Source organism: Sus scrofa, chromosome 5 (assembly GCF_000003025.6).
Source record: "Sus scrofa isolate TJ Tabasco breed Duroc chromosome 5, Sscrofa11.1, whole genome shotgun sequence".
Classification (NCBI taxonomy): Eukaryota; Metazoa; Chordata; class Mammalia; order Artiodactyla; family Suidae; genus Sus; species Sus scrofa.
The window spans coordinates 29,448,322-29,464,669 of record NC_010447.5 but is presented as its reverse complement, the minus strand read 5'-3'; the positions used below and the strand labels follow the sequence as shown (position 1 = coordinate 29,464,669).

Below are 16,348 nucleotides of genomic sequence, written 5' to 3'. Positions count from 1 at the left end.
TTCTGCTGTGTCATTTTGTTTAAACTTCTATTTGTATTTTATGTATATAGTAAGTTAGTTACCTTTCCTGACCTTGGAGAAGTATCCCTCTGTAGGGATTGCCCTCTGTGTCCCAGCAGTACACTCCTCTCTCATCACCCAAGTGCCAGGGACCAGCCAATCTTAGGGTAGCTTTTGACCTGTCTTTGTGGACTCATTTCCACAGGCTGGGGAATTGTAATTTTCTTGTTTCTGTTGTCTGTCCCCTGGTGGATGAGGTTGGTCTAGAGGCTTGTGCAGGCTTCCTGGACGGAGTAGCCAGTGCTTGCCTACTGGTGGTAGATACAGCTGGGTCTTGGGCCTCTGGTGGCCAGAGTCACATCAAGGAGTTTTCTAGAGGTAGCTATGGCTTAGGAAATCTTTAGGCAACCTGTATGTTATGGGTAGAGCTATGTTCCCTCTCTGTTGATTGTTTGGCCTTAGGCATCCCAACATTGGATCCTACAGGCTGTTGGATAGGGCCAAGGCTTGGTGCCAAAATTGCAGCCTCTAGGATAGCTCACATTGGTGAACATTCACTAGTACCTCATCCACCACTGTCTTTGTCCTCAGAATGAGCTACAGCTGCCCTTGCCTCCTCCAAGACCAGCAGGTAGTCTGGCCCAGGATCCTGTGAAGTCGCCACTTTTTTCCTGGGTTCCATTAAGCATGAGGCCTTGTTTGTGACCTGAAAAAGTCAACTCTCTTTCCTCCAGATCTGTGGAGCTTTTGCCATCTAGTTCCATTAGCTTTCAAAGCCAAATACTCTGGGGGCTCCTCTCAATGCCAGACCCCCAGGCTGGGTAGCCTGACATGAGGCTCAGGACTCTCACTCCTGTGGGTGAACATCTGTGATATAATTATTCTCCAGTTTATTGGTCACCCACCTGGGGGTATGGGATTTGATTATATTGCAAGCGTGCCCCTCCTACCATCTCATTTGGATGTAGAATATTGTTTTGGGTAGGCTCCAGTCTTTTTTCAATGGTTATTTAGCAGTTAGCTATGATTTTGATGTGCTCATGAAAGGAGCTGAGCTCAGGGTCCTTCTTCTCCACTCTCTTGTCCTGACTATCTGCACTGAGTTTGAAATTGGAAGATGGAGAAAATAAGGCATGAAAAAATATTAAAAATCCTAGGAAGACCATATCTTAGTTAAAAATAATGATACTGGGCAAATTTTAATCATCTTTTCATGAAACAATTCCAAAATTCTCTTCTATGAAATTGGTTAAAAAAGTCTTATTTACTGCACAAAAATAATTTTAATATAGCAAACTTGTATCTCTAAAGAGTGACCATTTTAGAGTCATCCACAAACCTTGAAAATGTAGAACTATTATTGACATTTCCAAAATGTCTTGTTCTAACAATCCTTATTTGGCTTTAATCAGAATTCTCTCTCCCCATCAGCCCTTTGCACACCACGATGCATGAATGGTGGGCTTTGTGTTACTCCTGGTTTCTGCATCTGTCCACCTGGATTCTATGGAGTCAACTGTGATAAAGGTAACTTTCTAAGGACAAGTTCTTTTTACTTTTTAAATGTTTGATTAAAAGAAGTATATTGAATATACCATCACTCTTCATAACAGCTCTGTAAATAGGGTGTTTCAGTTTGCTGGCTGCTATAACTTTAACCCCAAGGTTTAGCTTAAGGCAGTACAATTTTGTTTGTTTTTCTTTTTTTTGTTTTTTTGTTTTTTTTGTTAATAGTTATTTCCCCAATACAATTTTTTTTCCTTCTGTACAGCATGGTGACCCAGTTACACATACATGTACACATTCTATTTTCGCACATTATCATGCTCCATCATAAGTGATTAGACATGGTTCCCAGTGTTACACAGCAGGATCTCATTGCTAATCCATTTCAAAGGTAATAGGTTTTTTTTTAACTTTGTTATTATTTTATTTATTTTTTTATTACTCAAATGAATTTATCACATCTGTAGTTGTATAATCTATTAACCGCAAGCACCCCATTCATCCCACTCCCTCCCCCTCCCCCTCGGCAACCATAAGTCTCTTCTGCAAGTCCATGGTTTTCTTTTCTGTGGAAAGGTTCATTTGTGCCGTATATTAGATTCCAGGTATAAGTGATATCATATGGTATTTGTCTTTCTCTTTCTGACTTACTCCACTCAGTATAAGGCAGTACAAGTTTTACATTCACTCATAGAATGCTCCAGTGGAGGAATACCTGGTCAATAGGCAGGAAGTTCTCCATGCAGTGACTCAGGGGCCCAAGCACCTTCCATCTGTGGTCCTGCCTAGAGCTTCAGAACTCTCTGGATCTTTCAGACTCCAGAAAGAAAGATTGGAGTAGACACTGCTTAAAAACAAAAACAAAAAACCCCAACTCTGTCCCTAAATTGGATAAAATTAGCTTCATGATTCTACCTGGATACAGGCAAGAGAAATGTCATCCCTGGTTGGACAGCTTTCTCCCACTGACAACTTTATGGGAAGCGAGCATGGGTTTTTGTGAACCATTAGCTGCTTCTGCAACATTGGAGTTTTTGTATGTCCCAAATCAGTTTTATGGGTGAACTTCAAAGACTGAAATTAAACAGTCTGTTCCAGACTGCCTGGCCTAAAAGTTCACTGATCCCCAATTTAATTCTGCTCACCGATCACACCCCTAAGAGATCAGGTTCCTCCTTCCTATGATGCAGCATCATAGCTGGATTGTACTCTGAGAACGTGGATTCAAAACTGACTCTAAAATTGAACTGAATGATTCATTCTCCTTATAAGACACCTGTCTATTCTGTCCAATTCACATCTTTTATGGAAAAAAATAACATCTTTAAAGTGTATTATTTAATCAAATCATCCTTGTATCAAATGCTAATTGCATGGGTAGGGCACTGTTTTTTTAAAAAAATAAGTATATGCCTCAAAATAAAACGATGTGTTATTTTTGAGAACTGTGTCTCTTTTTAGTAATGATTAAGATTGAAATGATCAGATTAGCTTTTCCTTCTTTTTAAAAAAAAAAAAAGAGCCCTTAGTGTGAGTCAGAATAATCATTTATGGTTTTCTGTTACTTTGAGATATATAAAGTACTTTCATATAGTTACCTAAATTTGCTTTCAGCAGTCTTTTGAAATATGTAAAGTTTTATCCATCTCAGTCCCAGATAAGTAAAAATGAGGTTTATAGAGCTTGGGTAGCTTCCCCAAATTCACATCCTCCACTGTACCTTGTTGTCACTCAAGCTACCTGTTTCAGATCCCAGTTCCTCTATGAGTGACTCTGCTGCTGGGCAGAGAACCTGATCTCTGTGGGCCATGCTTTTCCTGTCTCTAAACTGGAAATTAAGCCATTGAACCCTGGCTCCCATACCTCTAAGCTAATTGAGATAACGTGTGAGAGCATGTCAGCCTTTTATTTGTAGTCATCATCTAAAACTATAGCACTGGAGTGAAAACAATTTTTAAATTTTGTCCTCATAAAGATGAAGCATTAATGACACTGATAATAGCCAGTGCATAAAATCCTTTCTTGTAAGCTTCTTTTCGTTTGTCTAAATTTAGCGTTTAGTATATCCCTGCTACTTTAAAATTGGGCAGAATCTTTTTTTAATGATTTTTATTTTTTTCCATCATAACTGGTTTACAGTGTTCTGTCAGGTTTCTAATGTATAGTAAAGTGACCCAGTCACACATACATATATACATTCTTTTTTAATTCTTGAAGCAGAATTAAACTCATATTATCTCAAAACTATTAGGAAATAGAGCCAATCCTTCAGAAATGTATGTGAAGAACAAATGTATCATCAGATTTAAAGAGACCATTTGTGAGGCCTGCTTACATAGATGTGGCTATTATCAGTGTGGTTTGCACAGTGGACTGTCACTCATAACACTTGTCCTATGCTATGGCATAACAAACACTGCCTGGTCCCTGCTGAAGGAAAGTATGCGTATTCTAGTTCCTTTTACATTTGTGATATTTTACCTTTCAGATGAAAGATTTTCCTCCTTGTTAGTCTCCAGTAACTTTTAAAAAATTCTTTCGGAAAGTCTGTTGAAATTCCACTTGGTCTCACCAGAGATCTGGGAACATTAAAAAATAATGGTTTTTTACTGCCTCAACAAAAAGATGCATTTATTATCCAGAAGGGAGTATAGAGCTTCTGAAAAATGGTTCCATTACTGGCACAGAGCTAGACTTTAGCACTACATGTTAAAAAAAAAACACTGAAGATTAACTTTCATTGGCTCTTGGGACAGCTGCTGCAAACCGTAACAACTGAGCAGTTAAACACTTGCCCAGCAAACCCTCAGCCCCAGTGAAAGTCACTTGGTGTCTCTGGCTTGTTTTCTTCATCAAGAATCATCGCACAACAGAAATGTAGAGAAGATTGATCCATATGGTGAAGTACTACTCAAATACTAAAAATGAGGCCAAATTCCATAATTAGCTTGGCCATTCTCTATAACCTTTGAGTGAATTCCCAGGTTCATTGCATTTTATACGTTAGTAAGAGATGGTGCCCAGAGGGCTTAAAGGATGGCTCAGGGCAAGTGGACATGGATCCTAATGTTTCTCATCTCTTGTTATCCCCAGGAGAAACAGGGATGGGCCATACATAAAACAACTGTCCTGTTCTCGCTTTGGCAGCACACGTACTAAAATTAGAACAATACAGAGAAGATTAGCATTGAGACCCCTGCACAAGGATGACACACAAATTTGTGAAGAATTCCATAATTAAAAAAAACACAACAGGAGTTGTTATCGTGGTTCAGTGGAAATGAATATGACTAGCATCTGTGAGGTCCCAGGTTGAATCCCTGGCCTTGCTCAGTGGGTCAAGGATCCGACATTGCCATGAGCTGTGGTGTACGTCACAGATATGGTTTGGATCTGGTGTGGTTGTGGCATAGGCCGGCAGCCATAGCTCCAATTCTACCCCTAGCCTGGGAACCTCCAGATGCCTCTGGTTCAGCCCTAAAAAGGCAAAAACAAAACAAAACAACTGTCCAGCCCTAACAACACTAGTAACAAGTGGCAAAGCTTTGGGAAGCCCAAAAGGCGGATCCTTCTATATCCTAAATCCTATCCCGCAGTGCTGCTGGGGGGCTTGATTTTGTCAAAGCAAATACAGTGTGGCCTTAAGCTGAGAGATATTTATGATTTGTAATAAAAAGCTTTAAATTTAAGCAGCATGATTTTCATAGAATATTCTAGTTGGACTTCTTTTCCACAAAGAAAGCATATACTTAGACCTTTTGGATTTCTTTTCTGATTTTCCACCTGGAAGCTTAGTTTGGCTTTCATTCACCTCTAGCCAATGTTGGCCTGTTTCATAGAGGATGGGGACAAATAGGCCTTAAAACTGGAATCACTGAGAATCCAAGTTCTTATTTTTGTCTCCTTCATAGAATGAGCCAACTTGTCTGTTTTTAGGTACTTGCTCTCCCTCTTCCCCATTTCTGTCCTCCCTCTATTTTTAGGTGCCAGTGAGCAGTGAAACTCCAGAAGTTGACTCTAAGAGAGGGGGTTTAAGATGAATCACAGGCAGCATGATTATAACCTGGATAATCTAGTTAATTGGACTTCCACGATTAGGTCCCCAAGTTTTTCATCTCTCATGCTGTTGCCACTCCCCTGCCTGTTCACAAGGGACAACTGTCTGTCTTTTCTTGAACACAATCACTCCTTCTAGCAAATGTCATAAAGACTGTTTTCTAAAAATTGCTGTTGGTGTTCTCTGGTGGCTCAGCAGGTTAAGGATCCAGTACTATCACTGCTGTGGCGCAAGTTCGATCCCTGACCTGGGAACTGCCACATGCTGTGGGAACTGCCACATGCCATAGGAACAGCCAAAAAACAAATTCATACTGTTTAAGATGCATTTCTGTTCTTCTTCAGTAAAGAAGTTGCTTTCTCCTTCATCAGATCCTAACGTTTATGACTTCTTTCCCTTTTATCTATTCCTAAGAAAGTTTTATCTTTTTTACTCTTCCTTTATCCTAAAAAATATTTTCTTGGGTTTACAGCATTCTTCTCCTTTTACTAGCATAAGTTTTTTTTTTTACAAGAAAAACAAAAAGATAGTTTTTTTTTACACACTGCGCTTTTTTCACTAGGCAGTAAATCCCTAGAGGTGAGTACAGTGTAATGTGTGTGGTATCCTGTTATGTTGCTGGAATCTGCAAATGGTCCAGTGATTAGTTACAGTTCTTGTGTATATAAAATTTTATTAAGTAAGTGAGAAAGTAGTATATGTCTAAGAAATATCACTTAATGAAATTTGGTTGCTGTTAGATTTAACCTATTATCTAATGCAATACCCTGTTGTTCATTCTAAAAGCAAACTGCTCAACCACCTGCTTTAATGGAGGGACCTGTTTCTACCCTGGAAAATGTATTTGCCCCCCAGGACTAGAGGGAGAACAGTGTGAAATCAGTGAGTATTGACCTTCTGCATCCTCTTTGTTTTGGGGGAACCTTGGAAGCTCCATCTAACCCCTTCATATTGTCAATGAGGAATCCAAAGCCTGGAGACAATGTATAGCCTGTCCAAGGTCTCAGGCCAGTGGCTTTTTTTTTCCCCCCACTAGATTCAGCCACCATCCATTTTGGCTAAAGGTGGGGCAAAGAGTGACAGCCTAGCTCAGATGACTCAGAGTGAACGTTCTCTGACTCAGTTATGCCTAGGTTTAGGTAGTGCAATGTTCCTTGTTAGTGATATGATTCCTTTCACACTGTGTAGCCGCCATTGTTTCAGCCAAGAAATGTGGACCAGAACTTTAGGACAGCTGGAATTTGTACACCTACCTGCAGGCATAGAGAGTTTTTTCTCTGGCATTACTGCCACATTTCCTAACCAGACAGAGCCTAGTAATCCATCTAAGAGAAAAAGATAAACTCAAAAAAAAAAAAAAAGAGGAAAAATGGTGTAGAGCAATTAAAGGAAAAAAAAAAACCTTCTTAGCATACACGACAACATCAAAGGATCACTCAGATGTTATGCTAAGTAAAAGGAGCTAGACACAAGAAAGAGCATGAGTCCATTTTTATGAAGTTTAAGAACAGCCAAAAATAATGGATGATGATAGAAACCAGAATAGTGATTGGAGACACAAAGGAACTTTATGGGGTTTCAGAAATATTCTATATCATGATTGAGGACATGTCTCATGAGTGTTTATTTGTGTAAAAAAAATAGTTGAGCTATAAACCTTAAATCAGTGCACACTATACTTTTCACTCAATGTTTGTCATGGTTTGATACAAGAAAAAAAATACACATTTCATGGTGGAATGTGGTAAGTAATCACTGTTGTGGGAATCAGGAGATGAAGCTGCTTGCCCCAGCCCTGTCACTCCCAGCCATATCACTGAAGCACAGGAGCCAAGTCCATCCGCAACTGTTTCTTGACCCAGAAGACAGACAACACCGCTCAGGAAGGAGCGAAAGGAGGGTGGGTGACACGTGCAGGTGCTGTGTCCTTGCCTTTCTGGAAGTTCTAGAATATGGCATTGTCACTTCCAGCTGTATTGTATCCATAAAACACCACTGTGTTTGGTACAGCCAGGTTCTGAAGTTGTAGCAAGTTCAACATTAAATAATACTGACTTTCTATTTTAACTTTCAACCTCTAATTTATTTGTGGGTTTTTGTACTTTAATGAGTAGTAGATGAAGTGATGATTTTTTATGGAGTTCAAGTGAAATACCTCTTAAGTTTCCATAGAACCTGTAATTAATTGCCAGGATGTGGTTTCTGTTCTTATTAATTACCTTGCCCTGATAAAGATATCTCTGAGCTAACTCCCCTCAAGTTTCTCCCTGTACTTACTCTTGGACTTTGCATACTTTGTCAGTTCATGTTTATGAATCTTATTTCTTGGGTTCATTTCATTTCGTGTGGTTATGCTCTTTCATGCTCTTAGGTTTATGACCTTTCCACAAACAAAGGCAATGTTTTCTGTTCCTTAGGATGGCAAGTTCTAGATGGCAAAGAGAGGATAAATAGCTTCCGGAGTAGGGAAGAAGAACAATATTCTATAATTTTTATATTTAAGACCCTATTCCAGCTCTAAAATCCTGTGATTCAAAGATCTGTGAAAACATTAGCAATAGTCATTTGGCACAGAGATAAAAGAAAGAATCATGTATCATTAGGATATAAGATAGTGTATAAAATGCACAGGTGTGGTATCAGGCACCTTTGTGCCCCTTCTCAGCCAACCTTTCACCCCGGCTAGTGCTGCCACCTATTTTGCACAGGCATAGCCTAACTGCACCTTAGCTGTGTCACACTTCCCTTGTTTTCCACCCAGAGACTCCTTTGGAGTCCTGAAAAAAATACATATATATACAGTTTGCATTCACATAGTCATGGAATGGAAGGGCAACAAAGTTATTGCATGGGGTGAACTTTGCGCAGTGGGAGACAAGTGCAGATGCTAAATGACCCCTTCTCCCTGCCTACAGGCAGCCTGGAGGTGTAGTCAGACCACTTGGCTCCTCAGAAGGTGCAGCAGGATAGAGCCCAGTGGCTGTAGTAATCACCAACCCACTGCCATCACTGGGTATTGGCTTTCCCTCCCGCGCTGTGTTACTCTCCCGGCACCCCCATTCCTGATCCCTAGGATCACCTCCCCAGATAAACTCTCTGCATTCAGGCCTTGCTTTCTGGAGAATTCCAGGCTAAGATAGATATTATCATGTCCAGGTATAGACCTGCTTTCAGAAAAAGTGGCAAAAATCACAACCCGGAGAGAAGATCACCGAGAGGGTCATTCGTGTCTTCACTTTCAGTATTTCTTAAATGACAAGTGTTTATGACTCAGTTAAAACGTAATTCTGTTTGTTTTAAAAAGTAATGTAAGTACAGCATTTGAACAACATATTCATTGTAAAAGATAGATATCCAAAATCCTAAGTGAAAAATACTAGCCTGTGGGTTCCACAAATGAAACCCAACAGTAACAAAGCCAGGGTAGACTTGAAATAAGTGGAAATAGCTGCCACTTAAAAGCATTTATCCTCTCAAAGCCTGGCAACTCCTTTGAAAAAAATGTAATTGCCTCTGAATGAAGCACGGTTCCTGGCTTATTTGCTCTCTTCTCTATTTCAGGCAAATGCCCGCAGCCCTGTCGAAATGGAGGTAAATGCATTGGGAAGAGCAAATGCAAGTGCTCCAAAGGTTACCAAGGAGACCTCTGTTCAAAGCGTAAGTACCCCAGCCGCACAGTGGATCTGGGTTACAGGATAATTAAACTAGCAGGAGTCTCGTCTCTCTTACTTTATAACTTCTGTACCTACTGCATGTTGTTTAGGCATCACAATTAATCTTTCCTTGCTGACATATATGTTTCCTTGAAGTAGCCCGAAGACATTGTATGAAATCCATGCATGCAGAAAAAAAGGACTTAGGCACATTCATATACACAAGCAACCTGTTTAACTCTTAGAGATTTTCTTAAGGGAGATAAAGTTCCCTTGTCCAGTGGTTTCAAAGGCCTTCTGAGCATCTGCGGATGAGAAGTATCAAGCCTAGTGTAAGATCACTCTCAGGCCTTTTTCAGAAAGTCTGAAACTGACTTCTACCTGGAGATTGACCTAGACAGAAAAAGAATTAGGGGATGAAGCGCAAACTAATACATTCTAAAGAACTGCAGGAAAAGCAGCCGCATCATTCTGTTGACAAATGAAGGCACAGGAGACATTATTTTTGTTTCCTTTGACTCTAGCTGTCTGTGAGCCTGGCTGTGGTGCACACGGAACCTGCCACGAACCCAACAAATGCCAGTGTCAAGAAGGCTGGCATGGAAGATACTGCAATAAAAGTGAGTACATGCCTCCTTCACAACTGTTTCCCAGCTCCAAAGGGAGATAGACAAGCCATAATTCAGCCCTATTTTCTGTTTCATAAAAGCATTTTCTTCTTTGCTGCTTCTCCCCCATGCTCCCCCCACCCCTGCAACTCTAAATTTTAGAGCCTAAGCTTTAGCATGTAAAGAGGAAAGCATCACTGTAAAATAGCTTCACAAATATCTTCCAGGTTAAATTAGATAGGAATGATTTGGTAATAGGGTATGTTAACTCTGATAAAAATAAGTGAAAGTAAATTTTTAAATCAAATGTAGAATCAGTACCTATATGGTTCTAATTCTATCCTTCAGGATTGAGCAATGAGCATATAAAACAGGTTTTGCGCTGTAAAATCTTTAAGTTGTATTGGTTAATACAGTCTTTAAATCAGTCCTTTTGAAGAAGAGAAAACTAAGCACGGAAGAGATGTTATCGTGGAGCTGTGTTTTTTCCAAATGTATTGACTACCAAAAATGAACTGGTTATATGGATAATAAATTACTGGCCTGTTTCATACACAAAATGAAACCTGATAAATCCAATCATACCATGTTGATTGGTATCTTCTCTGTGCGAAGCATGAATCCAGCCATGGGGGACAAACCAGTGAGCAGACAGAAAAGGCCTTTCCTGGTGGAGCCCAGGTTCAAGAAGGAGGGACAGTCAGTCAGTAGCTGAAGGAAATAAAAAATGTAGTTTCAGAACATCTTGCAGCTGGAATTCAGTCTCCTAAGTGTGGGCTCACTGTTCACTTTCCTTTGAGGAAAGGAAGGCTTCATTCAGTCACGCCACTCCTTTCAGTAACAGAGGTCTAGACTGTGTCTGTCGTATTGTGTCTGCAAAATAAGGGATGTCAGTTGAACGAATCACTTTCACATCAGATCTTTTCCTAGATCAGTGGTCTCCGAAGGGTGTAAGTGTAGCCCAGTGAGTGTGGAATGATCAGCTGGGGCTCTAAGGGAAAATATTAGTTGAAAAGCATTTTTTATATTTTATATTTTTATTACATTTCTGTATAAATATATAAGTAGATGTTTATATATCTTAACCTCTAATTTCTGTGCATATAACATTCACGTTATATTATTCTGATGTGTAGATATTCCATTTATAGGCAGGCATACATGTTTATTTGCTTATTTTAAGGTAAATTGGTATCTGGTCTAGGCTACACTAAGCCATTGATTTGAATCTGTCTCGCCCATTGAATTAGCTGGGTGACAGACAGAAGTGGCCTCAGGGGGGCATAGCTTAACAAGACGTGCAGCTCCTCTGGAAAAAGAACTCCTTCACCAGGTGGGAATGACTGAATGGTATCCCTGTTAGGACATACTTGGGGTGGGGTGGGGGGGAACCTTCCTTGGAGTAAAAGACCTATAGAAAGCTAACCATTTCTGACACCATTTTGGAAAAGAGTTAAACCCTTTATGCCACCTTTAACTCACAATACAAACCAGGAACTCAGTCCCCAAACCAAAGTCCCCAGAAGCCCTTGAGCCTAGCGCTGACCTGAGGTGAGACCATCAAGTCCCAGGACTCTATTACAAAGGTCTTCCAGGACTCACATTTGGGGTCTGGTGACCACCAACGATGATGGAGCAGAATATGAGAGGCACTGTTCCTGCAACATTTCTGTTCATTCTTCCATAATGAAGGCAGGTTAGCGGCCGTCATGTATGTCATTTAAATGAGCAATTCTACCAGGTCTGCCAGCCCCACAAAAGCACCAAGGTGGACCTTGCAGCTAAAAGCTTCTATCATCTACACCTCCTTCAGAACCTGGCATTGCACATCAAGAAGATGCTCTGGTTCTTGATTAAAATGCAAACATTTTCCAGGAGAGGCCACCCAACAATTTTGTACATTGGTTAAGAGAATCAGCCTGAAAAAAATGAAGCTTCTTTTGACTAAAGGGAGGTGACGAGGAAGCACTGAGGCGCACAATTCTGCTGAGAAAAGATTCCCAGTGGGGTGACACATTGGGAGGTCCTAGGCACCCAGACTCCTAGTGGGGAGGAGGATACTGGAGACAGACAGACTTTCTGGCCTAAGCACCCCTCACCAGGGAGGTTTGGGCTTCATGGGTGGCAGAACAAGCAGCAGGGTAGGGATTTACTCCAGCGCATTTTTGGTTCATTGTTCTGGCTGTTCTAGGAGCGACTAGCTGACATCCTGACAATTCAAAGAAACACATTCGGGAACAAAGTATTCTGTGCTCAGTAGTTATTTAGTGGGGTGCTTGCATTTAAAAACCACAAGGAGCAAATGAAATGCCGAACTTGAATCTAATGCTCAGGAAGATGGAGGCAGATTTTTAAAGTCTGATTGCTGTCTTGGATCAGTTTTAGCAAATCAGTAGAAATGAGTCCATGCCCCACGCATCTCCAGAAGGTCACAAGTTACAAGAGGCCTTAAGTCATGTAACTCAGTGATACACACTCCACTTGCAGTGAGCTGGAAATGCCATGGGTAGAAGCCCACCTCGACTGAAGTTCACAAATCCCCGTCAATAAGGAGTCAATTCAAATCGTAACCCTTCTCTAACAGGTATACTGGAAGCCCTTAATTCTTAGACAATTCCTCTTTTGTGTAAATGCAATAGCCACATCTAATCATGCCATCTATATGAAGCATGGGAGTTGTTAGGTCAATGCGGTGGAGGCGGTTCTGTAACACACAAAAAGGGTCAATGACCAAATCATCTGCAGAAGCATTCCTGCTATCGAGACCTCAGCACTAGATCCTTACCAGCCTTGAGGTGGAGATCATCCTTCCATTCAATCACATTCATCCAAAGTTTGCATCAAGAGTATCTGCATGAGGAGTTCCCGTCGTGGCTCAGTGGAAACGAATCTGCCTAGTATCCACGAGGATGCAGGTTCGATCCCTGGCCTCGCTTAGTGGATTAAGGATCCAGCAGTGCTGTGAGCTCTACTATAGGTTGCAGACGTGGCTCAGATCTGGCGTTGCTGTGGTGTAGGCCAGTGGCTACTGCTCTGATTCGACCCCTAGGCTGGGAAAGTCCATATGCCATGGGTGTGGCCCTAAAAATACAAAAAAAGAAGAAAAAAGTGTCTGCATGAAACTATTACATTTAGAATGGTTGGGCAATGAGGTCCTACTGTATAGCACAGAGAACTGTGTCTAGTCTCAGGATAGAACATGACGGGGGACAATGTGAGAAAAAGAATGTCACTTTGCTGTACAGCAGAAATTGGCACATTGTAAATCAACTATACTTCAATTTAAACCAAAGTAAAAAGAAGTGTCTGCATGGCCAAAATATATAGCGAATCAGATTCGATGGAAGGCAGATTTGATAGAGTTCGTCAAACAGGTTCTTTCTACAGAGATCTTGAACCTGTAACATGTCTTCACTCAGGTAGCTCTTTGTGGTCGCTGTGGCCTTTCACTCCGGGTTAAAAAGGGGAAATGGATTTCATTTGAATGGTTAATAATGAATCTGAAGAGCCTGTTTTTGTAGCGTCTTTTCTTTTAAGCTGTGAGTAATTTTGCAGGGTACGGAGCCAGCCTCATGCACGCCCTGAGGCCAGCAGGCGCCCGACTCAGGCAGCACACGCCTTCACTTAAAAAGGCTGAGGAGCGGCAGGACCCACCTGAATCCAATTACATCTGGTGAACTCCGACATCTGAAACGTTTTAAGTTACACCAAGTTCATGGCCTTTGTTAACCTTTCATGTGTTGAATGTTCAAATAATGTTCATTACAGTTAAGAATACTGGCCTGAATTTTATTAGCTTCATTATAAATCACTGAGCTGATATTTACTCTTCCTTTTAAGTTTTCTAAGTACGTCTGTAGCATGATGGTATAGATTTTCTTGTTTCAGTGCTTGGCAACCGATTTTGTATTATGTCAGTCGATCAGGTTAAATTTTTGTCTTCTCCATGTGCAGCTGGCAGATAGTTTCCAAAAGAACAATGCATTCGTGGTGTAGAGGGGCTGGGCAACATTAGAGAAGATAAATGCAACAAAAATTCATAAATCACAAGGGTTTGGATGAAGCAGTTTGAAAGTACTGAAGTTAAACAGCATTTCACGTTGTATTGTCATGTATTCGAACATGTGTCACATTTTAAAAATCCCTCTTATTTTTAAACTCACAGAACACTATATTTTGACCTTACCATGATTCCAGAGAATTGCATATTAAAAAAGAGAACACTGTGGTAGTGGCATTTAACAATATAATATATTGTAAACACAATAAAATAGGGAATATAATGTATGAACTTTTGGCATTGGCTTGAAGCAATATAATATATTGTAAACAAAACACAGCTCTTACATAATAAGCATTTTATACTGTTTGTATGTATAAAATAAAGGTGCTGCTTTAGTTTTCTGAGTGTTGTATGGAGTGGTGTTTGTGCTCTCTTATGGAAATAAAGTTGGTTGCAAGTGCATGGAAGATAAACTTCTGCTGTATCATAAAAAGATATTCCATTCTCCCTGTCCTAGCTCTCCAGCCTCGCCTCTCCCTCCCTGTTCTGTCTCTGCTCCAGCCAGGCACACTACATTCTGTTGTCATAGCATGCAACACTCCTATTTATGTCAGCTCCTGACTTTCTAGTTGTCATTTCTTTTAAGAACTCCAACTAGAATGTATTAAATATCCCATTAGCGTGCAATGTTGCAAATGAACGTGCTACCAATTGGGAATGGCAGTTGGTGCAGCCACTAGGGAAAAGAGTATGGAGGTCCCTCAAAAAACTCAAAATAGAGTTGCCATACGACCTAGCAATTCCACTCCTGGACATGTATCTGGAGAAAACTCCAATTTGAAAAGATAACTGCACCACTCTGTTCAGAGTAGCACTATTTACAATAGCCAAGACATGGAAGCAACCTAAATGTCTATCAATAGAGGAATGGATAAAGAATATATGGTATACATATACAGTGCAGTACTATTCAGCCTTAGAATGAAATGATGCCATTTGTGGCAACATAGATAGACCTAGTGATGACCATACTAAGTGAAACAAGTCAGAAAGACAAATACCATATGAAATCACATAGCTTACAACACACAAATTACAGCAACAGCTTTTGTGATCCACCTCCTAGAGTAATGAAAATAAAAAACAAAAATAAACAAATGGGACCTAATTAAACTTTAAAGACTTGCACAGCAAAGGAAACCATAAACAAAATGAAAAGACAACCTGCCGAATGGGAGACCACCTTTGCAAAGTGACCAACAAGAGATTAATTTCCAAAATATACAAACATCTCATACAGCTTTGTATTAAAAAAAAATGGCCAGAAGGGAGTTCCTGTTGTGGCTGAGAGGAAATGAATCTGACTAATAACCATGAGGACACAGGTTCGATCCCTGGCCTTGCTCAGTGGGTTAAGGATCCGGCGTTGCCATGAGCTGTGGTGTAGGTCACAGACCTGGCTTGGTTCTGGTGTTGCTGTGGCTGTTGCTGTGGTGTAGAGCACAGCTCTGATTCGACCCCTAGCCTGGGAACATCCATATGCCATGGGTTCAGCCCTAAAAAGACAAAAAAAAAAAAAAAAGGCCAAAGGATCTAAATAGACATTTCTCCAAAGTAGACAGATGGCCAAAAATTACATGACAAGATGCTCAACATCACTAATTATTAGAGAAATGCAAATCAAAGCTACAATGAGGTATTACCTCATACCAATCAGAATAGCCATCATCAAAAAGTCTACAAACAAATGCTGAAGAGGGTGTGGAATAAGGGAACCCTCCTACATTGTTGGTGGGGATATAAGCTGGAGCAACCACAATGAAGGACACTGGAGTTTCCTTAAAAAATTAAATATAGGACTACCATATGACCCAGAAATCTCACTCCTGGGCACATATCCAGCAAAAACTAACTCAAAAAGATACATTATTTCACTAATGTTCATTGCAACACTACACAGCCAAGACATGGAAGCAACCTAAATGTCCATCAACAGAGGAATGGATAAAGAAGCTGTGGTACATATATACAATGGAATATTACCCAGTCATAAAAAGCATGAAATAATGCCAGTTGCAGTAACATAGATGGACCTAGAAATTATCATACTAAGTGAAGTCAGAGAAAGACAAATATCATAAAAACATCACTAATATGTGGACTCTAATAAAAGTGATACATAGAACTTATAAAACAGAAACATGCTCAAAGCTTTTAAAACTAAACTTATGTTTACCAAAGGGAAAATATGCAGGATGGAGAGAGATAAATTAGGGAGTTGGAACTAATGTATACATGCTACTACATATAAAACAGATAAGCAACAAGGACCTACTGTAGAGTACAGGGAAATATACTCAATATTCTGTAGTGACCTATATAAGAGGGGAATCTCAAAAGGAATGGATATATGTATACATATAGTTGATTTACTTTGTACACCTGAAACATAACTTTGTGACGTCAAATATACTCAATTAAAATTAAAAAAAAATAAAGTATGACACAAATGAACATATCT

The 16,348-nt window shown here is 40.1% G+C and overlaps 1 protein-coding gene across 1 annotated transcript in view; it reads left to right on the top strand.

Annotated features, from left to right (window-relative positions):
- The window catches only part of WIF1 (WNT inhibitory factor 1), a 93,472-nt gene extending 79,244 nt beyond the window's left edge, over positions 1 to 14,228 (top strand). Inside the window, exons 6-10 of the mRNA NM_001315718.1 lie at positions 1,432 to 1,527; positions 6,350 to 6,445; positions 9,125 to 9,220; positions 9,741 to 9,836; positions 13,380 to 14,228. Of these exons, the coding sequence (NP_001302647.1) occupies positions 1,432 to 1,527; positions 6,350 to 6,445; positions 9,125 to 9,220; positions 9,741 to 9,836; positions 13,380 to 13,501 (506 nt within the window). The 3' untranslated portion in view covers positions 13,502 to 14,228. The remainder of the gene's footprint in view (positions 1 to 1,431; positions 1,528 to 6,349; positions 6,446 to 9,124; positions 9,221 to 9,740; positions 9,837 to 13,379) is intronic.